This window comes from Vombatus ursinus, unplaced genomic scaffold (assembly GCF_900497805.2).
Source record: "Vombatus ursinus unplaced genomic scaffold, bare-nosed wombat genome assembly UNPS02014906.1, whole genome shotgun sequence".
In the NCBI taxonomy this organism is placed as follows: Eukaryota; Metazoa; Chordata; class Mammalia; order Diprotodontia; family Vombatidae; genus Vombatus; species Vombatus ursinus.
Window position 1 is genome coordinate 116,947 of NW_020954684.1, and position 23,555 is coordinate 140,501.

A 23,555-nucleotide genomic window follows, 5' to 3' on the forward strand; every position below is an offset into this window, starting at 1 on the left:
TTCTCAGAGATAATGCATTTATAAACAACAAAGAAACGGTTACAAAGATGGCCGTGGTAAGTGGGTGTATATATATATATATTTATATATATATATTTATATATAAATCCATGTCCCATTCAAATGGCCCCAATACCTCAGGGATCTAAGTCCAGTCCAAACTCTCCCTTTTTTATAGTCCCCTTTGCTTTGGGTTTCATAAAGAACACAAACGTCCTGAAACTCCTTGGGACTAGCTGGCTCCCAGGGCTAAAGAATGGGAAAGCCTCTGAAAGCAAGGCTTTGGCCAAAAAGGGAAAGGATTGGTTTGGGGACCAAAGAATGACTGAGGAAGGGGAAGGAGAGGGACCAATACTCCAAGGAAAACTCTTCCCCTCCTTTTTTTTTTTTTTAAACCATATGGGGAATCTTTGGCCCCTTGGGGACCACAGGCTCTGTCTCTTAGTAATCCAGAGATTCATACCAGGAGGTCTTAACTCTAGCCCCCTACCCGCCAATACAAATCTCCCTCCTGTTGAGGCAGAGCAAGAGCGGAGGCCAAATTAGAGAACAAAATGAACTTGTCCTTCTGTATGTGAAAACACGGCAAGGGGCTGGGTCTAGGGTTCCCTCCTTTCCAGCAGCTTGGAGAGGTCCACCTCCTGGTCTTTTCCCTTTTGCTGGGAATTAACCCAACTTTTGAAGTGGGAGGTATTTGGAGGAAGAACTCAGGTTTGGCATATTTCAAGGAGGCCATAAGAAGGCCTCTTCCTTAAATACTCACCACCCCCTTCCCCACTACAACTTTCATAGCCCTTTCGCCATATGATTGTAGGGAATACAGTTGGGCCCCACTCAGCAACCCAGAGTTCCTTTTCAGACCCAAAGAGTTGTTGCTCTTTGAGCAAAGAGCTAGGAGCAGGGTGGTGTCCTCTGAGGGAAGCTGCAGCCAAAGGCCCAAGAAAGTGGAGCCAAATCCTGCCACTTGCCAGGAGGGAAGGGGAGTGGTGATAGGGGAGCAGGTTGGGGGGGGCCAAGATGGGACCTCTTCTCTTCCCTCAGTCGGATGGAATCAAGTCTCTAGGAGCTGGCCAGGTGCTCCACCTGGATGGTGCTGGTAGTAACTGTGAGGCAAATGTCCTTATGGTGCTCAGCTGTCTTGTAGGAGGTCAGGTCAAAGGAACACTGGGGTGGGGGATTAGGATTGCTGTCCCCACCACCCCCACCTTGGGGGGCTGCCCCAGGGGGCTGGAAGTGCTGTTGCTGCTGTTGTTGCTGCTGCTGCTGCTGCTGCGAGGCCTGGGAAGCTTGGGCTTGAGCCTGAGCCTGAGCCTGGGCTTGGGCCACTGCTGCTGCTGCTGCAGCTGCTGCTGATACAGCTGATACCTGCTGCTGCTGGAGATCTGGAGCATTGTGTTTTCGCATGTGTTTCATCAGATATGTCTCCTGAGGGATTTCACACCATGGTTATAAGAAAAAAGGAAGACACAGAATGTATATACAGCCTAGTTTCTTTTGGTTTTCAAGATAAGTGCTTCATACTAAGATACCCATGATCCATCACACTGAGCTGACAGCAAATTCTCTATCCACGTACCCACTAAGTCTGAATAGGGGCATAAAAACAATTTCTTCATAAATTAGAATAAAACTTGAGAAGATATCTTATCCATTTCCCTGACTTTAGAAGTTGATACTTTTTTTTTGTCCATAAAGGTAAACCAAGAAGCATTTATTAAATACCTACTGTACCTCAGGCAGCTAGATGGCTCAGTGAATAGAACACTGGGCCTAGAGTCAGGAAAATCTGAGTTCAAATCCAGCCTCAGACAATTACTAGCTATGTGACACTGGGCAAGTCACTTAACCTCTGTTTGCCTTAATCCACTGGAGAAGGAAATAGGAAACCACTCCAGTATCTTTGCCAAGAAAACCTCATGGACAGTATGATCCATAAGGTCACAAAGAGTCAGATACAACTGAATAACAATATGTCAGGTACTGTGAAAGCAGGATAGCTATCCCACAACTACTTTCTGGGACCTAGTGATTCTTTCAGTAGATAATAATTTAAATCCTTCTACAATTCTGAAATGATGCTACAGGGGTCATTTTTTAAAAAGTGAGATGGAGAATTACTGTTCATCAACTATCATGTAATCCACTTCTCTCAAAGACTACATGGTCACTTAAGATACTTCCACTGTAAATACAAAAATTTCCTTTTTTTTGTAGGCCAGGACCTCATGAAGGCAGAGTTATGGTCTTCTGGGGCTACAGAAGAGAAAGGAGTACTCACCGACGTGTATGCACGACTGCAGATTGAACAGGTATACACTTTAGCATGCTTCACTGTATGTGTGGACAGGTGTACCTCTAATGAGGCTGCATCTGTATATGCTCGATGACAGTTGTGGCACTTGAAGGGTTTGTCTTTGTTGTGCTGCCGTCTGTGGGACTAGGTGAAGGGTGACAAACTAACATCAGTATTTGACACTCTGCTGCTCCGATCCCATCCAAGATACACACCAGAGAGACTGTATTACCAAGCCCTTTCCCGAGTGAGGCATTCTCAGTGAGGAAAAACCTAGACTTAGGCGCTTGGTCTCTTAGGTACAATTTGAGCCCAGATAAAATGGTTTATAATGGTGATTCAGGAAGCCACACATGATACACACTGGGATTCTTACAGTTACAACGCTAATGCTTAAATAGAGTCTGGGCCTAAGGATGGGGTCTGCTCAAGCACTCCTACTGGTAGGGCAGTTACCTGCAAGTTGGAGAGTTGAGTAAAGGCTTTTTCACAGCCTGGGTGTGCACATTTGTACGGTCTATCTCCAGTATGGATTCTGCAAGGGGAAAGAAAAGCATAAAAGAAGAAAAATTAACAATGTTACTCAAACATAGAAAGTAAGAACAAACAGTTCTTGGAGAACCAACTCTTTTCCAAACTCTCCTCTCCCCTCCCTGTCAGTCACAGCCACTACTTATCATCAGGGAGCTTGGGTACACTCTTTACAGGTCAGTATTGCTATTTCTTCCCAAGACCTAGGTAGTTAAGTACCTATGCCCCCAGAGGGCAGGCATTATATAACTTTCTATGCAGGTCAACCCTGACAGAAACTCCATCCAATCAGTGCTCAGAGCCATATCTTAAGACGATGGTAAGAAAGGGACTTCCTCTGTCCAACCTCCCCATTCCCTACATTATCCAGGAATCATGCTCTAAAGCCCTGAATGATACCAAGGAAGACTGCTGCAAAACCCAGAGTTATGTCAATCTTGGAGAGCAAGGCTGATAATTCACGTAACAGACCCTGTGGCTCTATCTAGGCAGGCAACGAAAGGCCAAGAAATGCCCAGCTTGTACTAACTAGACCATTTCATTCTTAGACCATCATTCACCTACTGGGCATGAGCTGAAGAATCTTGAATGTTTGACATCTGACACCCACTTCTGATCCAGAACTTAGAGACTACCCCTTCACCTAAATGCTTGTCAGCTCATCCAAATTATGGCCAAAAAAAAAAAAAAAAAAAAAAAAAAAAGCCACCATCATCATAGGACTTGTCATCTCCCATAATGGATACTTGAGGTTCTTTTCTCTTTCCAGAGTGAGAGGTATGAGCACCCACAAAAGTAGGAAGTTTACATCCATGGCAGGTCTGTCAAAGGCCCCATGGGGTGGGGTGGGGGAGTTGGAAGGTGGTCCCACAGTCAGATTTGAGAATCCATGATTACGAGACCTTCCTGATTGTCAAGCTCTGTTCCTCCACTCTTTCCCATATTCACATTCAAATGGCATATAATCATTAGGCACCCTTGTGAAGCTGATAAAGAAGCTGTTTCTCAGATGGCTGAAGATTCTTAGGCTTCTGTGATGTTCCAATATTATGTTCCATTTGGGAACTGGGGTCATGGTTTTCTTCTGGTCTCCCTTGGAGTCTCACTGGCTGGACTGGGTTTCACTAGACTGGTACCTCACTACAGGAGCCATAATCTTGATCAGGAATCCTTTGCTTTGTGAAATGAAATGAGAGTCCCACAAAGTCAATGCCCTATGGGATGTTGATCTGGTTTCTTCCAATCAATTTCCACTGCAAGGGAAATATCTTGCAAAGTGTGTGTGCATACATGTATATTTTAGGGGAGGGCACTGGGGGGAGGGGAGAAGTCGTCTCTGCTCCAAGTTTGTCTCCATCTCCCATATATCAGGGGTACGGCGTTAACAGCCATTGTATCTCCCTGGTACAAACTCTCCTGGGACCCACTGATGTCTCCAGCGCTGTTACTCAGTCCTCTCTCTCTCTCTCTGTTCTGCCAGTGATGCTCTCCTCCAGTCACGTCTCTCCCCTGCCCCCTGCGTGCGGGTTGTTGTGTGTGTCCGGGGCGGGGGGGGGGGGGGCGTGCCGGGGGGGGGGCGGTCGCCCGCCACTCTCCCTTACCGTGTGTGCTGCTGAAGGTGGGAGAGCTGGCGGAAGGCCTTCTGGCAGTAGGAACAGGTGTAAGGCTTGGCCCCCGAATGGATACGGAGGTGCTGGGCCAGGTAGGAGCTGTTGGCGAAGGTCTTGGAGCAGTGCGGGCACTTGTGGGGCTTGACAGTCTCCGTGTGCAGCTTGGAGTGGATCCTGCCGGAGAGGAGGGGGGGCAGTACTTTCATCCGTCAAGCAACGTCATTTCACCCAGTGGAGAGCTCAGCCCGTGGTGTCGAACTGCTTCCTCCTCCTCCTAAAGACACTCACAGACCTGACTAGAACTAAATGAAGAGGAGACCCGGTTCTAGATGGTTGCTTGATATAAGTTGGTGGCAAGAATGGTAGAGAAATGGTGAAGAGCTGCTATTCTTGGCTCCTGGTAACCCCGAAGTAGGAATCAGAGCTCATGGTACATGGAATACTGGATTTGGAGTCAGAAGACCTGAGTTTGAATCTCAATTTTGCCACTTAGTACTTTAGGCAAGTAACTTAACCTCATCTGTAAAATGAGAGGCATGGACTAGATGACCTTTAGGGTTCCTTCAAGCTATCAATCTATAATCCTGTGAATTCCTTGGTCCTCTATAAGATCACACACAACACGGTTCCCAGGGACACCCTCTTCAAAGGCAGTACTTTACACACACAGAACAAACTCCTTATAATTCATAAGGCCAAAAGATAGATCCATTACCTTATCATACCTGGCTCTGAATCTAGGCATAAAACAAAAGCAGGGACTGCTCTGCAGAAAAGCTACACACACATAGGCACAAACCATGACATCAATACAGACTCTGTAATAGGATCCCAGAATTTCCCATGCCCCCAAAACTGCTAAGAAGAATCCCTCACAGAGAACACAAGGGAGGCAAGGTTCTTGCAGAGTAAGCCAGAAAAACACAGAGGATCAAGAGCTCATCTAGGAGGAAGGATAGGCATAGTAGACTGTGGATAGGAATAGTAGACTGTGTATGGGCATAGTGAGGATAAAGGGATGGACAGTTAGGGTTGCTTGCCTTACCGTGTGTGCTGCTGGAGGTGAGAGAGCTGGCGGAAGGCCTTCTGGCAGTAGGAACAGGTGTAGGGCTTGGCCCCTGAATGGATACGGATGTGCTGTGCCAAGTAGGAGCTGTTGGCGAAGGTCTTGGAACAGTGCGGGCACTTGTGGGGCTTGGTCTCTGTGTGTGACTTGGAGTGGATTTGCATCTCCGACTTGGAATAGAAGGTCAGCGAACACATCCGGCACCTGGGCCCAGCCAGGGCAACAAATTAGACATGCCCCCTCACCAAAACAGATAACCCCATACCCTCCTCCCATGCTGAGATCAGCCCTGAGAAGTTCAACCATATGAGACATGACCTGTTTTTCTTCTGCTCCTCTTAGATTCTGAATTTCTTTCTCCTCCCTGTGGAATCCCCCAACTGTAAACTGGGAAAAGCACCCCATGCACTCCTCAATTCCCCAGGGAGGCAATGAAGAGTTGGATTTCTAAAAAGGGACCTTCCCTCTTCTTAGAGAACTTTGTTTCAGCATCAATCTTATTCCCCCCTCAAGTAACTTCTCATTCTGCTCTAAACCTTTGCTTTTCCCAAGGTATATGGAGGTAATACCAGTCTGAAGAAAGTGTCACCCCACCTGGATCCACTTTTATTCAATATCTGAGATAAAAGTCCTCTCTCTTGCTCTGTTGTGCCATCAACTAGAATAGGCTTATATGAAAAGTCTTCAGTCATATTAGTTTAGATTTGGCCTCTGGGCAAGGGTTATGTCAGCTGGAACTCACTTGTTTTATCTTAACTATTCAAGAAAGGGCAACATAGCCTAAAAAAAGAGTAACAGAATGGAAGCCAAAAGACTCGGACAAGTTCCTTTTCTCAGCCTCAGGTTCTACTCTTTTCCTCTTTCTGTACAATGTGAGAATGATTACTCTCCCTTAAGTACATTTTAAGAGCAAGCTATCAAGGGTTCTGAGCTCCTCACAAGGGCGTATCATGAATGCTAGCTTTTAGCTTAAATATAGACCTCTCCTCCCCTTATACAAACTTCTACTTAAATTCTAGTACTTTAGTCCAATCCTCCTTTGCAAATTCTAAGGGGGAAAAAAGGAGAGGGAGAAGAGGAAATGTACTTTTCAAAAAGGAATAATGGTGAACAGACCCTTGATGTAGTCAAGAGTCCTGGGTTCTAACTCTGGGATGCTGGAGGCTTGCTCGCTTCTCTACACATCATTTTTCTGATGAGAAGGTTAATATCTACTACCCAGAAGTACACAGTAAAAACACTCTGGGCTTTCACAACAGAAAGTGTCAACACCAAAGATTGAATTCATTATATTAATGAAAGCAGTGCCAGCAATAAGACAGTTTTGCTATTTATTTCATACTGTTCAACATTCCAATTTGAAGGGTCCAACATTATTCTCTGTTGATGACATTTTTTTTCTAAGAGACAGGAGTGCCTCAATTCTGAATCTATGCTAAAATCTCACCAGGTTTTTTGGTTAGTTTTTAGAGTAAACACACCAACCATATCCCCAATGTTGGTGTTATTAAAAAGACAATCCATTTCAATGCAGCTTTCCGGCGCAGAAAATGTTGGAAAGCTTAAAGTTAATGCTAAAGGCAAAGACCACTATTCTAGTATAATGAAATTTGGTTTCTTGGATATAAACTTGATTTCAAAAAAAGATGAGACAGAAGGTTGTTTTTACATAAAATATAAAAAATATATAAATTCTCAGAAATGCAACTCTTACTCTCATACCATCTGTCCTCTTAAGGCAGAGCTATCAAACTCCTGACCCTCAAAACTCTTCAGTGTGGCCAGAACCAGATTAAAATGTAATTGGAATTACGTTTAACAAAATAAAAATACAATACAACATAGATAATATTAATTTGTAGTTTTCCACTGCTTCTATTTGAGTTTGACACCAATGCTCTAAGGAACTCAAGGTACTGTCCCTTACCCTCCATTTTACATTATGAGCAAACCAAAGTCTTGAGATATTAGGTGAATTACCCACGGTCACATAGCAAGCCAGACTGGAGCTAGTTCTTTAGTTCTGCCAATATCCATGAGCATCTGTTCTTTGATACTGCAAGTCTGTTGCTACTTAGATAGGTCCCCTTTGCTGTAAGGAAGACTCAAATAGTTCATAATTCTCTGTTTCTGTAGGAATTCCTTCTTATTACCTTGAATAGGTTTAATTCTGCTCACTCTACTTTCTTATAATACAGAGATTCTCTCTGTGAAAATGGTCAGCTAATCCTAGCTCCAGAAAAATCAGTGCCCCCAAATCAGGAGGTACAACATAATGAATCCTGTCATTTCCCTAAACTGGTACAGTTGTTGATGCTCAGAGTCAACTCTATAGCAGATTAGAGATAACATCAGCACAGGTGTGCAGAGGTAGAGTACCTTGAACTGTCTAAAAAAGTTAAGAGTTCTGATGCTAGAACTAGAAAGGACCTTTCTTTCTTTCTTTCTTTTTTGGTGAGGCAATCAGGTTTAAGTGACTTGCCCAGGGTCACATAGCTATAAGTGCCAAGTGTCTGAGGCCAGATTTGAACTCAGGTCCTCCTGATTCCAAGGCTGGAGCTCTATCCACTGTGCCACCTAGCTGCCCTGTGGAAAAGACCTTAAAGATGGTCTAACTTCTTCATTTTACAGATGAGGAAACTTGGGTCCAGAGAGGTCAAGTGACTTAAGGTCACACAGCTAGTTAGGACAGAGCTGAGACTATGGTACATGTGACATTCTAGCAAAACACCACCACCCTAAGCTGAGCTTTTGATATAGATGAATATTCTATGTCAAAATGACTATCCCCATGAGACTACTGTATTTAGAAGGTGGTACCTTGCTTTAATTAATCCAATGTGTATCCAGATTTACACAAAACAATTAGAGAGTGGTTATTCACTTTTACAAAAGGATTCACATTGATTCCTTTTAGGAACAAGCTTGAGTGCATTAAAAATGATAGAATTTACCAAAAAAAAAAAAAAACTGAGTCACAACCTTGCAAGAATGAGGTAGGAGGCTGGAGAACTGACATATAATATTTTGGAAGGATAAAGTCCCCAGTAACATTTTCCCAGGTACAGGAAAAGGCACTCAGGAAGAATGACAACTCTCCATGGTGAAGTTGTATAGAGTAAATAAATAAATACTATCAATCACTTTCTCATCCCTTTCTTCTGAGATCTAATCATTTTACAAAAATATTACCTAAATACTCCTAATACCACTAGAAGGGAGGCATAAAACAGAATTCTCTCCATTTTACAAATGAGGAAACTGAGGCCCAGAGAGGGGAAAAGGACTTGCCCAGGGTCACACAGCAAGTTGGTGGTGGAGCCTGAATCCATGAGCCCAGGGCTCTGTCCATTTCCTGTGCCGCAGTTTCCCTGGCTCCTAAAATGGGAACAACATTGCCCATCTGGGTATATTAAGGAGAGAAACCAGTCTCCCATTCAAACATGTCTGCTTCTGTCCAAGACTATACTTTGAGGTTATGCCCACTTTGTAAATGAGGGTCAAAGCTCCCCCAAACCACAGGAGCATTTTTCAGCTTGTGGATCATGAGTTTCCAGAGGGTAAGGACTATCTTTACTATTCTCTTTGTATAGTGTACCACATGCAAACAAATATTTGATAAATACTTTTTGATGATGGACAACTCTGGAAAAGACAGGATCAGAAAGTCTGATCTGGTCTATGTTAATGAGTCACTGAGCAAACATCTACATTGACTATGTATGGCTTTTTAAAAGGCAGGGAAGGGAAAAGGGGAGAATGAGCTATTTTCTTTTTTTTTTTTCTTCTGTGTAGGCCCCTACCATCATCCCAACTATGTGGGGGCAAGAAGGTACAGGGATCAAACAGGCATTATAGCCACAAGGAGGCACGTAGGCTGGGCCAATAATTGTCAGAAAGATATCCTGGAAAAGTAGGGATGGAAAATTCATGCCTCAAAATATATCTGGGGACCGTCAGGGGATCCCAAGTTGGGAATCAGACCTCTGAAGAATGAGAGGTAAACTCCAAAAATACTTGCAGAATTTTCCCTATTTCACTCTATGACCCCAAACAAATCACTGCTAAGATACCCCAATGTAGGGGCAACAGAAAGGAGAGGTAAAGTGGGGACAAAGTAATGAGGAAGTCATGTACCTTCCCCCCACCCCTGGCCCCACCCACCCTCCTACCCAAAAACATCCCTGACATGCAACTGGGTTTGACATGAAAGAGTCACCCAACAGAGTCCTGATTTGAAGCAGGACCCAAAATGGGAGTGGCTGAAATAATGATCCTCACCCCATCCGGCCCCCTGGCTCTGCCCCCCACCTGTAGGTCTTGCCATCCTTCTGATGGTCTTCGTCATCCTCAGGGGAGAGCACATAAGGGTCATTCATCTCAGGCAGCCCTGATTCCTGCATCCTCTTCTTCTTTCGGCCCCGGGGAGGCTTGGAAGCCACAGTGCCACCACCCCCACCCCCCCCACCTCCCCCGCCCCCTTCTTCTGCCAGAGCTGATGCCACCTTCTTGGAGAGGTCAGGGACCACCTGCAGGGCTTGGGAGCCAGGGGGAAGGGCTGACACAATCATGGGAGCTGAGATGGGGAAGGTCTGAGCTGAGGAGGCTGTAGTCACTAGAGAGCCTGAGGGGGATGTGATCACCAAGCCTGGACCTAGGAGCAAAAGAAAGATGGGGTTATCATTTCTTGGCCCTGATACCTTACCTTATTTCATTTTAAGTCATCAGAGAATCATACAATCACTTTACTGAATTGAACTGCCCCACTCAGCCCAGTGTTTGCAAACCCTAAATCCCATAGCAAAAAGTCTTTTACTTTAGGTTCCCATTGCGACCCCACCTCCTACCTGGTAACAGTGAAACTTATCCCCTGACTGGAATCCTTTCTGTTCTCCACTTAAAAGAACAGTATTATGCTGAACACACTATGAACCCCTAATAACAGGATTTCTGAGAGAGAAATAACATACATATCCCATTCCACCCAGTAACATCTGAATCATCCCACCTTGTAATCCTGACCATGGATTTTCAACACCCCAGACAGCTTAGGGAGGAGTAAGTGGAGTTACTCACCAGCAGTCATCAGTCCTGTGGATGGCACAGGCACCACAGTGATATTCTGAGTGACTGAAGCCTGGCTATGTGGTGTCAGTTGATCTGGCTTGGTATCAGCATCCATGCTGATGCCTGATGGCAGGGGTACTGAGGCAGGCACCGTTAGCAGGGTTGGATAGTGAGGTGGAGCCAGACCACAGCCTTTCTCTGGTAGCAGCTGATCCTTCATCTTGTTGATGAACATCGTATTTTCTATCTAAAAGAAGAAAAATCTGTTATCAGAATGGGGCAAAGATTATTTTCTTCCTTCCTCCATAGTTTCTCCTTCTTTAACATATAATGGAGATGAGAAAATTAAGTTGGTGCCCCTGTTCTTCTAAAGGGAGTCTAGAAGGGAAAAGGTCACCTCTACCTTACACTTAATTCAGTAACAGGAGATACTTTGTGAGGGTAGTAACGGATTAGTCTGGTTCCTTGCCCAGCAGTTAAGTGGTAGATAGAAATAGTGGAATACCACTATTTAAAGTTGAACAATAATAAAAATACTACCTTGTATTTGCATAGTGCTCTAAAGTTTTCAAAACATTTTTTATGCAAATTTTCTCCGCTGAGCCTTACACAATTTTGTGAGGTAAACAGATACTATTCTTCTCATTTTGCAGATGGAGAAATGAAGGCTCACAGAAGTGACCCGCCTGAGTACACTTGGCTCCTAAGTGGCAGAATAAAGACCTGATCTCTGGAGTCTACTGCCCTCTCTATTATACTACATATGTGTGGGGTGAAAAAGTTAGTATAACCTACCTGTCCTGAGACTGTGGGAACCGCTGGCCAGAAGTACGGGGAAGAATTGAAGTGAGATTCTTCCATTCTACCTGCAGGGAGAGAGAAGATAAATCATGATCACAAAGACAATGTGAAAAGTCATTGTGGAAAGGAAAGGTAGCATGGAAGGCTCCTGGTGCCCTCCTCTGAGGCGCAGACCTTAAGGATCTGATTCTTGGTGGATATATCCTACGGTAGTATCCTAAGGCTAAATGTAGGTACTCTCACAACTGTAGTGATGAATGAGTTAATAATACTAAAAGACTCCACACCTATCTCATTCATTCTCCTTTCCCAATATTAAGAGAGTTAGTATTACTTTCCCTTTATGAAAGAAAGAGAAACTGAGCCCTAGAAAAGGAAAGAATGGGCCCTTAGTCACACACTAAGTGGCAAAGTTGAGAATAACAATCAGAAAGTCTCGCCTTTTTCCTCAATTTCTTATTGCCTCATACTCCTTTTGCCAGAATGAACAAGTCAAGTTTTCCAATCTTCCTGTTTATATTTTTCTTTACAGATTCTGAAAGGATTCTGGGATAAAATTGAAAATTTAAAGAAAATTACAGAATAGAAAGGCCAGAAGGAATCAAAATCAATATTGATTTATTAAAATTCTAGCTGCTATCCCTGGAGTAGTGAGATACAACTCTTCCCCACATCACCAACAGGATCAAAGATGTATTAAAAAAAAAGATGTACACAGTTAGAAGGGACCTCAGAGGTCATCTAGGGCAATGCCTTCATTTTATAGACAGGAAATTAAGGCTCAAAGAGGTTGTTAGTACTCTTAAAACTGGGAGAGCTGAGATAGTTGGATGAAGTTTACCCAAGACTGGTTTGGAACTGGCCAAAGAAACATGGCTTCAGGCAATGACTAAGGAAGTTGGGAAAGATATTCAACAATGCAGCATGGAAAGAACAGTGAAATCTCCCCTAAATGTATCCCAGTCACCTTAAAAGTTTAGTTTCTCATTCTACTTCATGGAGCTTATTTATAAGCTCTTTTCCTGGCTATACTAAATAAGATTTCCAATTCTTACAAAAGGTAAGGCAACATCCAATTTGCTCTCCTTCCTTGTAATAAGGGATCTTCTGCTAGAAAATAGAAGAGGGGAATGCAACAAACCTCTGAAGACAGTAGAACTTCTTGGATTTTTTTTTAAGTGACTTAAACTTAAAAGTATCTCCTGAAACATAATTAAATTTAATAAAGGTAAGTATTAACTCTCTATCTCCTGATATTAGCATGCAATTTAGAAAGCATTACTTTTAACAACCAACCATACTACCATTCAAGTGGAATGAAAGAAAACCAATCCCAACTAGCTTTTGAGAGCAGGAGCTATGCATATTCTACTTCTTTTGGCCTCCCAACCTCCCATCCACTCCAACATCACCTAGCATGGTATTTTTTAAAATTAAATTGACAAAAATCTGTATTCTCTCCTTCTCAACCCCGCCCCCTTTATCTACAATGAAAAAGGAAAAAATCCTTTTAACAAATATGTACAGTCAAGGAAAACATATTACCACATTGGTCACGTTAAAAAAAAATTGTCTCAATTTGCAGTACACCACCCGTCTGCCAAGTGCTTCATCATAAGTCTTCTGGATTCATGGTTAGTCATTGTAGTGCTCTGAGTTTTTAAGTCCTTCAAAGTTGTTCGTCTTTACAATAGTGTTGTTACTGTATAAATTGTTTTCCTGACTCCACTCACTTCACTTTGTATCAGTTCATACAAGTCTTCTCAGGTTTCTCTGAAACTATCCCCCTTTCATCATTAACTTGTAGCACAAGACTATTCCATTACATTTGTATACCATAACTTGTTCAGCTATTCCCTAATTGATGGTCACCTCCTGTTTCCAGTTCTTTGCCAACATAAAAAGGTGCTATAAATATTTTTGTACATAGGCATCCTTCCCTGCTGCCTTCTTTTAATAAAATTTTAATTTATGAAAATAAAACAAGCATTTCCATAACATCATACAGTAAAAAAATATGATTTGCATGAAACTGCAAACCTACTATGCACAACTTGCTATTCCTTTCAAATATACAACAAAATTATTATGTAAATTTCTTTTGTCCCGTCCCCCTTCCTGCCATGGCTACCACTAGACACAAACAGGCATATATATATGTATGTGTGTGTATGTATAATTCTCCTATACATACTTTCTCTGGATGCAGATAGCATCTTTCTTCATATGTCCTTTATAGTTAAACTGAGTATTTATAACAGTCAAAATAACTTATTTGCTTAAAAAGTCTTTCTTAAAACAATATTGCTGTTACTGTATATAATGTTCTCTTGGTTCTGCTCATTTTGCTTTTCATTATTTCATGCAAGTCTTTCCATGTTTTTCTAAAATCACTGAGCTCATCATTTCTTATAGCACAATAGTATTCCCCAATCGATGGGCATCCCTGCAATTTCCAGTTCTTTGCCACCACAAAGAGAGCTGCTATAAACATTTTAAAACATTTAAGTTCTTTTCCTTTTCCCCTAGTCATCTTTGGAAATAGACCAAGTAATGGTATTATTAGGTCAAAGGTTATAGGTAGGTTAATAACTCTTTGGGCATAATTCCAGATTGCTCTCCAAAATGGTTGGATCAGTTCACAATTCCACTAACAATGAATTAGTGTCCCAATTTTTCTAGATCCCCTTCAAGATTTGTCATTTTCCCCTTCTATCATTTTAGCCAATCTGATAAAGTGTAAAATGATATCTCAAGGTTGTTTTAATTTGCATTTCTCTAATCGATGATTTAGAGCATTTTTTCACATTACTATAAATTATTTCGATTTCCTCACTGGAAAACTGCCTGTTTTGACCATTTATCAATTAGGGAATAACTCATATTCTTATAGATTTGACAAAGTTTTATATATATATATATATATATTTATTAGATATGAGACCTTTATTTGGCTGTCTATAAATTCCCCCCCCCCCAATTTTCTGCTTTCCTTCTTACCTTGGCTACATTTGTACAAAAACACTTTAATGTAATTGAAGTTATCCATTTTATACCTAACTGCTTTCTATCTCTTGTTTATTCATAAATTATTCACTTATCCTTAAGTCTGACAAACAATAATGTTCTCTGCTCCCTTTTAAAAAAATCTTTATGGGTTACAAATCTAGAAGTGGTATCACGGTTCAAAGGGTATGCACAGTTTAATAATTTGTGAGGCATACCTCCAAATTGCTTTCCAGAATGGCTGGACCAGTTAACATCTCCACCACCAGCTCCTCCAGCATTTGTCATTTTCTTTTTTTGTCAACTTTACAAATTTGATGGGTGTAAAGTGGAATCTCAGAGTGTTTTAATTTGTGTTTCTCTAATTGTTAGTGATATAGAGAATTTTTTCACATGGTTATTTTAACCACTTGGATTTCTTCCTCTAAAAAAATGCCTGTTCATATCCTTTAATTCTTACCAACTGGGAATGGTTCTTATACTTACAAATTTGAATCAGGTCCCTATTTATTTTAGAAATGAGACTCTATCAGTGAAACTTTCTGTAACGATCCCCGCCCCCACCTGCTTCTCCTCTTACATTAGTTGTTATTAGGTGCTTTTTGGTGGAAAAACTACTTAACTTTCTATAATAAATTTGTCCTTTTTATCTTCTGTGATCCTCACTAACCCTTCCCCTATTCAGATATCTGAAAATTTCATTTTTATGCTGAAAATTTGATTTTCCTCTTTCTTTAAAATCCTAGTGTTAATATTTTGTTTTTTTTTTTCCTTTCAATTTTGTTATGCTCCTCTTTGATTTTTGGGATGTCTATTTTAGTATTTTATTGTTTTTTTTAAATTTGTTGGTTTTTCTAGTTTTTTTTTTTAGTTACATGCCCAATTCATTGACTTATTCTATTATTAATTAAAGTGCTTAGAGATATAAAATTTCCCTTAAGGCCAGATTTGGCTGCATCCCAAAAATTTTGGTATATTGTCTCATTGTTGTCATCTCTAATGAAATTATGTTGTTTCTATGATTTGTTCCTTGACCCATCCATTCTTGACGATTAAGTTATTTAAATTCCAATTCATTTTTAATAATTTCTTTAGTGACTCTTTAATGAATATAATTTTGTTTTATTGTATTACTGTGAAAGATGAGGTTAATATTTCTTTTTTGTGTTTGAGAGATTTTTATGTCCTAATACATGGTTAATTTTTATAAAGGTGTCATGCACAGCTGAGAAATGTGCTTTCTATTCCCACTCCACAATCTCCAGAGGTACATAATATGTAACTTTTCTAAAATTCTATTCAGGTCCTTAACTTTATTTAAAAAAAAAAATTCAATCTATTTAGGTCTAGGAGAGTTACATGACAGCTTTATTATCTATTTTCCCCCATAACTCACTTAACTTATCCTTCAAATATTTAGATGCTATGCCATTCAGTGCATATGTTTAGTACTAATATTAATTCATCAATAGTATCTTTCAGCAAAATGTAGTTTCCTTGTTTTAACTAAATCTATTATTGTTGTTACACTGTCTGAGATGATTGCTTTTTTTTTAAATGTAGCTGAGGCATAATAGATTTTGCTCCAGTCACTTACTTTAACTCTATGTGAATTTTTATGTTTCAAGTGTATTTCTGGTAAAGAACATATTGTTGGATTCTACTTTCCTATCCATTCTACTATCCTTTTCCCATTTTTTGGGTAAATTTATTCCATGCATATTCACCGTTATGATCACTAATTGTGTATTTCCCTCTATCCTATTCTTTTCTGCTTTTCATTCTTTGTCCCCTCCTCCATCTTCTAAAGAAGGTTGGGAGAAAGGAGTATGCTCAGCACCAATGCTCTAGGTTTGATAAAATCTGTTTCTGCTCCCCTCTCTTCTCTTCCCAATCAAAGGTTGCCATTCTTCCTTTCCCTACTCTCAAATCTCTGAGATCCACCCTCCTGTAAGAGGCTAGCCATCATTTCTGCGTACTCTTCCTCCCTTTGACCAGTTCAGAGGAAAGTGAGATTCAAATGACATCTGCTCTCCCCCCAACCCTTCCTCTCTGTTTGTATAGATTTTTACTTGCTTACCTTTTTATGTCAGATAATTTCCCCCACTTTCCTCCCTCTAACCCTGCCCTCAATTCCTTTTCCCTTCCCTTTCTTCTTTTAGATCATCAAAATATAATAAAGTTACTAAAATGCCCTCCATCTTATTAGACTGTATGAGCCCTGATGATACTCAGAACATAAACAGTTTATCCTTTAGTCCTTATGACTGTTCGATTATGTTTACCTTTCTGTTTCTTTTGATGACTGTGTTTATATTTCAAAGTTTCTACACAGTGCTGGTCTTTTCATCAGGAATGCTTGTAAATCCTCTATATCATTAAAGGGTCATTTGTCCCCCTGAAGGAGTATAATCAATTTTTGCTGAGTAAGTCATTCTTGGTTGTAAGCCTATATAGCTTTTGTCTTTCTGAATATGGCATTTTAAGCTCTTTACTCCTTTAAAGTTGTGCTACTAAATCTTGTATATTCCTGATTCTGACTCCTCAGTACTTGATTTCTGTCTTTTTTGGCTTCCTTGCAGCATTTTTTGTTTGACCTGGAAGCTCTGGATTTTGGCTGTAATGTTCCTTGGAGCTTTCTTTTGGGAGTTTCCTTCAAGAAATGGACAGTGGATTCTTTCTATTCTCACTTTGCCCTTTGGTTCTAAGAGATCTAGGCATTTTTCTTTTATGATTTCTTGAAATGACTCTTTTTTCATTATGACTTTCAAATAGTCCAATGAGTCTTAAATTATCTTTCCCTGATCTCTTTTCTAGGTCAGTTGTTTTTGTCATGAGTTAAACTTTACATTTTCTTCCACTTTTTCAGTTTCACTTTTCACTTTGTTTTTATAGCTTGTCTTCCGAAGTTATTATCATCTACTTGGTCCATTCTAATTTTCAGGGAGTTTGTTGCTGAGTGAAGTTTAGTTATCTCTTGTGCCAAGTTGTTAATTCTCTTTCCAACTCTTTTTCTAGGTCCTTTCCAATTTTTCCCTAGTGTGCTCTCAGTTTATTTATAAAATTATTTAATTAAAAAATTTTTGCTTCATTTTTTCAAGAATTCTTATTCAACTTGTAACCAAACTATGTTTTTCTTTGAGGTTTAGCTTGTAGATATTTTGGAATCACTTTTTTTCTCCTGGATTTGTGTTTTGAGTATCCATATCACCAGAAGAGCTCTTTATGGTGGGAGTCTCTTTTTTTTGTTTGCTTATTCTTTATGTTAGAGTCACAATCTGTGAATTTTTGGAGGGAATCTCTGGGTCATACTTGTGTTCTCTTCAGTCCTGCTATTACTTTCTTGGGGTTGTGTCATTCCAGATCTCAGGGACAGCTCAGGCTGGGAACCTGCAAGTTTTAGGTGCTCTCAAAGCAGTCCAATCCAGAGCAAAGTCGTGATTACTACCCTCCTGGTCTGAGTTCTTGTCCTAGGTTTAGGTCTAAGAAACACAACTGTGGGCTTATCCTTGGTTGGAGTTACAAAAGAGTGCTGCTAGACTCAGCCATTATTGGTTGGCTGAAAGGTTCCACAAGTTCTGAGCAATAGAACTACAGGGTCCCCGCTGGTCTTGGATTCCTTCCATAGGTATTCCACTTAAGATTTCAGACTGGAATGGAAACTGGAATTGAGACCTAAGTTGCTTTCAGGGTCAAATTCAAGCAATTGCTGCCTGCTTCTGTGTTTGTTCCTTACTCAATACATAGCCTAGAGTCTGTGACCACTCTCTGCCCTAGATATAGACCCGCTCCCTTCAATCACATATTGGATCTATGTGATTTAGTACTAGGTACTGAGTGACAGAGCTGCTAGTTGGCATCCATTTCTGCACAAGGTCAAGAACCTTTGTATTGGATCTGGAACTTCTCCTTGCCCAAGTATAGAGTATAAAGGTATGGACAGCCTACACAGTGCATTCCTAGTAAGAGTTCTATTCCCAGTGTCTGCACTGGGTTGGAAAAAAGACTCAATGTAATTTTTTTCCTTGTATTTCTCAGTCAGGACTCAGTCTTGCATTTTCTAGCTGTTTAGCTGTGGAAGAGAGCTTAGTTATATATTTCTTCCTGCAACTCCATCAGTTGCTGGTCTCCTACCTACTATGGAATTCTGCTTATAGTTTTTCACTAAATATTTTTTAAAACTTAAAAGCAATGTTTACTGTATATACAAATAAGCTCCTAAAACAATGTTACAGCTCAGCCCTACCACCTGCAACATCTTGCCACACAATTTCCTGGGTGGTAGGGAAAACTGATAGGAATAAAAATATTGATAGTTACTAGGAATTAGAAGTTAGCTTTGAAGAAGCTAAAAGGGACACACTGGGCTCATTATACATTTTTCCTCTAATGTACAAAAGAGGACTGGACTTGAAGCCAAGAGACCTGGGTTTGGAACACCAGCTACACTCTTTGCTGAAGGAACTTGGGTGAGTCACTACCTCCAGTTTCCCCATCTGTAAAATGCAGATAATAATATTTGTACCACCTACCTCAAAGAGTTGTTATGAGGGAATACTTCAAGGCAAGCTATTATTTCTTATTGAAATGGAGATAAGGATATAGCTTATTGACAAGAACACTACATTATAGAAGAGGGAGGGACCTAGAGAGAGGGATGCCTGAAAGTGAACAAAAACAAGAAAAACAATTCAATCCAATTCAAGGAGTTTTGAATACTGGGGAGTAGCTCTCTGGTGGGATCACTGATATTCCCATCTACTCAGCTGAAGTTATAACAAGTCTTTTGGACAGTAAATACAGCTTGTCCTATTTTTTGAATCCAGTCTTGGCCACCAAGGTAAATGAATTTTAGAATGATAGGACCTTATTCTATAACAGGAGAAAAAAGGAACTTCTACTTATTTAGCTGCCTGGTGTTCTTCTCTAAGTCTTAAGAAAGAAATAAAAAACACTCAAGAGCCTCTACCAGGTCTTGGGACAAGATAAGAAATGGTGACTGGGAGACTGCTAGTGGTGGTCAGCAAACATAACCATCTCCTCCCTGCAAAGACATCTAAGGATCATGAATAATATCTTTTTAGGGGATAGGAAGGGATGACAAATGTGCTAATCCTCCAAAACTTTTGCTTTGGGTTTTACCAGCAAAACCACTAAAGAAAAAGAGAATGGTTTAGGAGGAGGAATGAAAGCTGAAGACAGATTCACCAGAAAAGACCACCCTTAAACATCCAAAAGTCACAGCAACAGACTCAATATTAATTCTATTACTTACTATATTCCTTCTCACCATCTCTTACACATCACCATCCTTATCAAAGCCATCATCTCAAAAGACATATATTAAAATGCAATACTGAATAAAAGATGCACAAACCCTAAACTACCCACTGATAGTTGGCTCCAAACCAAAGAAAACTGGCTCTTCTAGCTATACTATTGTAGTCAATAATAACTAAGGGTCCTATACTAGTCTGGGGAGATGTAGGGAAGCTTATAACCCCAAAGTGAGATGACAGTAGAAAACCTAACAATCAATCAACAAACATTTATTAAGCATCTTACTGCACTAAGTGAATTTTAAGAGGCTGGGAATTAGAAGATTTGGATTCTATTGATAACTATACCATCATTAAGAAGGAGAATTATATAGTTTAACATTACTACAGCCTTGAATTTAGACAGCATTTTTCTTTTAAAAGGCTCAAAGAGTTTCATACATACATGTTACTTCACTACTCCTCAAAAGATCTGGCAGCAAAGGATCTAGGGGAATTTACATTATATTTCAGAAGTGGGGGAAATTGAGACAGAGAGATAAGTTAATTTGTCTGAGGCCACACACAAATAAAAACTCAGAATTCTAACCTACCATACTGCTACTAAAGGATAAATAAAATGATGATGCTAGTGCCACCAGAGTTATCATCCTATCACAAAGTTATAAGTAGAGAGACCATCTTCCTTGATTTCCCCATTAGAAATAACAGTCACATATTATTAGAGTCTCAATTTCTTTTCCCAAAGAAGACATAATCCTTTTATATAGCTTTTAGAAAGAAACCCTTATTCATCAATTAATTCATTCAACAGTTACCTATTAAGCATCTGATATGTGCAAAGCCCTCTGCTAAGCATTGGGGAATATTCTCCTTAACCTGGACCACTTGAGGGAAGAGAATGAGAAAAAATTTTTGAGTTCTAGATTTACACCTTCTTATTTCAACATATGGCTTTAACATGCTTGAAGTACTCCTGTGAAGAAAAATGCCAGAGAGATTTTAGCAAGGATAAAAGTTTTGTTTTTGTCTCCCCCATTCCCCCCCCCCCCCAGTAGTAGAGCAATAGAGGGAACTAATGAGAATGTAAGAATCAGGTGAATTCAGGGAGTTATAATTACACTAATGGCTAGAGACCACATAAACTGAGAAGCCCTACAGAGAGAAATAAGGTCTGAGCTTCTGCCTATACACTTCAGTTCAATGCCATGAAGCACACAAGGAACTACAAAGAACAATCAAATAAGCAAATGGAATTAAAGGAGGAACTTTTCACGTATATCTCAAAAACTGCCCCATTCCGTTGTACAGGAACCACTGTTCCATGTCCAAACAACCCAACAGGACTATTACCAATAAACAGCCTGCCATCTAGAATGGGAGCTCCTGGTCCAGCATCCTTGGGATTCTAAATTAGGAGGGGTGTCTTTCAAAACAGCTTCCTCTTATGCTGACATTCTCACTAGGAATAATGGTAAGACATAATAGGGAAAAGGAAAATTGGGTCCTAGAAAGCAGGATAGTAAGGGCTATGGGGAGGAAACCTGTCTCTGAAACAGAGGAGAAACCTAAACTTACTAGTCATCATCAACTCTGGGTCCTAAAGAAAGCAAGCTCTATAAACTACTCCTTAGTAAACTTAGTTCATAGTAGTTACCTTCGAGTAATGAATGCTATATATTCAAATTCCTTTCTGTCTACAAAAAACACATCTTGTTCAGCTTTGCCTCAAACCCACTAGTTTACTCTACCAAGGTATCCCAGAACATCATTTCTTTTTACCTGTCAGTCGTGCAATCTAACAATTATAAGATAGAATCTTACAATTCTTTAACTATGAAAAGAGTCTTATTTTGGCTAGTTTTATATTTAATTCCAAACCTAACCCACAAGACAATTCAATTCTCAGTTTATTTCAAACTGAGCTCCAACTCTGAACTTTCAGCATTTGATGTTGTCTGTGCCCCCAAATTACAATTCTCCAGTGACACACACTAGCTACTAGAATCTCTCAATCTGAAGCTATACCCTAAATATCCCACTCCTACCAGCAAAGGAAAGCAGCTCACTTTAAACTGTGCTTGCTCCAACAGCAGGAAACCACTGCTATGCAATGCCACATGGGAACACAAATAGCATCTCTTTAAATGGTACTGTGACCATTGGGGTGGTTTAACCTGGGACTCCCATCCCTAACTAGTCTCTTGGTGAACAGCCTAAAAGGGCCACCCAGACCAACATGCTGAGGATCTCCAAAAGCTAACTCTGAGTATCATTTTCAAAACCAGAGAAAGTCTAAATTGATATAGTACAGGTTGACACTTCTCCAACAACAAATGCCATAATTAACTTGCTGCCTAAAGAAAAACATGCAATATGGGTAAAATGACCCTCACTTACCCAAAACTAAAATTTCCCCTCTTTTAATATTAAAAGTTTCTTACCCTCTCTCTCCTCCTCCTTCTGTCCTATTCCTCCTCCTTCTCCTCAAGGCTCCCGAACTTTCTGAAAACAAAGTGTCTGTGTTAGAATGGTCAAAAAGGACGTAATTAATGAGGTGTTAGGGACCTCTGAGAATTTCCAATCTGTCTGCTGTCAGTCTGGAGGGAAAACATAAGTCCTGCCTCTAACCCAAGAGAAGAAAGGTTATAATAACAGGAATTTAGTCACTAAGAAAAGGATTTAATCCCTAGTAACAAAGTTGAACTATCTTCACCATTTAAGTATGGGCTGAAAGGAACCCCACCACACACACCCTATCCCCCTAGAAAGCAGAGCTTTGATACTTAATTCGACCTCTCACAGGTACCCAAGGGGCAAAAGCCAGGAAAAAAAGGAGGGTGGGGAGCAGGAGGTAAGGAGGTAGTTTGGTCACCTCCCCCCTGTGAGGACAGAAGACAAATCTTGGGGCAGAACTAGGATGAGGGTGCCCCAAGTTCTCGTGCCAGGAGGCAAAATCCCTAGTGCAGGCCTAGCCACTCCCATTGGCCATCCCCCCCCACCCCCAAACCCCTGACAGGACTTTGCCCCTCATCTGTCAAGGGCCCCATACCAGGGAGCCCCTCTGGCTCAAACCTCAGTCCCTCCCCCCAATAGGGCCCCCTCTGCTCTAATAAACTCCTTCGTCCCCCAAAACAGCAGCTAAGAGTCTGCCCCGCCCTTGCTCACGCCCCCTTCCTCAGAGCCCTTCTGGGTCATCGGCTCCCTCCCCTCCAAGAGACAAGCTCCGACACCCACCAGAAACCCACCCCCTACACCCCCACTCCCACCATTCCCCCCGCCCCCCACCCCTGCGCCCGCTACTTCACAACCACTTCCGGTTCCGGGAGGGGGGGGGAGAGACACAGAGGCCCCCCCCACCCCCTTCGGGACAGGGAGGAGGGAACACGGAGCGTGCCGGCAGCAGCAGCGGCGGCGCCACTAGACTCACCCGGCTCCAGCGGCTGCAGCGGCTGCAGCAGCAGCAGCGGCAGCGGCGGCGGCGGCGCGAGAGTCAGAAAGCTGCTCGGGAGGGGGCGGCGCGTGCCTTTTGCCGGGAGGGAGACAGGGAGGCAGAGGGGTGGGGGGGGGGAGGGAAATGGGATGAGGGGAAGTAGAGCTCGAGAGAGCGCGCGCACTCTGGGCGCTGGGCGGACCGACGGACCCTCCAGTCCCCCACCCCGAAGGAGTGTATACACACACGGACGGACACACTCACATATACACACACACACACACACACACACACACACACACGCCCCGCTCCACACACCCGCAGGGCGGGGGCGCGAGGCACTTGGCGCCCCCCCCTCCCCTTCACTCCACTCACCCGGAAGTGCTGCTGGCGCTCCTGCACTGAAGAACCCAGATTCCTCCCCTCCCCCCCCCCCTCCCTCCCCCCTCCCCCCACAGGCCTGGAGAGG

General features: G+C 41.6%; 1 protein-coding gene across 4 annotated transcripts; it reads right to left on the bottom strand.

The window, feature by feature from the left end:
• Positions 1-22,649, bottom strand: ZNF384 (zinc finger protein 384). Of its 4 annotated transcripts, XM_027843296.1 has the most exons (10): positions 22,098-22,649; positions 11,363-11,433; positions 10,577-10,814; positions 9,812-10,154; positions 8,792-8,878; positions 5,480-5,704; positions 4,426-4,608; positions 2,750-2,828; positions 2,279-2,437; positions 1-1,425 (listed from the first exon to the last, which is right to left on the bottom strand). In XM_027843296.1, the coding sequence occupies exons 2-10, from the start codon at positions 11,426-11,428 to the stop codon at positions 1,060-1,062; spliced, it is 1,746 nt and encodes a 581-aa protein (XP_027699097.1). In that variant the 5' UTR covers positions 11,429-11,433; positions 22,098-22,649; the 3' UTR covers positions 1-1,059. The 4 variants fall into 4 exon arrangements, with proteins under 4 accessions (XP_027699097.1, XP_027699098.1, XP_027699099.1 ...); XM_027843297.1 differs by lacking the exon at positions 8,792-8,878 and having other exon boundaries at positions 22,098-22,648; XM_027843298.1 differs by lacking the exon at positions 4,426-4,608 and having other exon boundaries at positions 22,098-22,647.
• Between the last annotated feature and the right edge of the window lie 906 nt (positions 22,650-23,555).

What these genes read in the sequence shown, in the direction of transcription:
- ZNF384 (XM_027843296.1), bottom strand. Translation starts at nt 11,428, where the DNA reads ATGGAAGAATCTCACTTCAATTCTTCCCCGTACTTCTGGCCAGCGGTT. An exon ending in CACCTTCAGCAGCACACACG is followed by an intron (nt 2,829 to 4,425) that starts GTAAGGGAGAGT and finishes TTCCCCTTGCAG; the next exon opens with AATCCATACTGGAGATAGAC. An exon ending in CTCAACTCTCCAACTTGCAG is followed by an intron (nt 2,438 to 2,749) that starts GTAACTGCCCTA and finishes CCCTTCACCTAG; the next exon opens with TCCCACAGACGGCAGCACAA.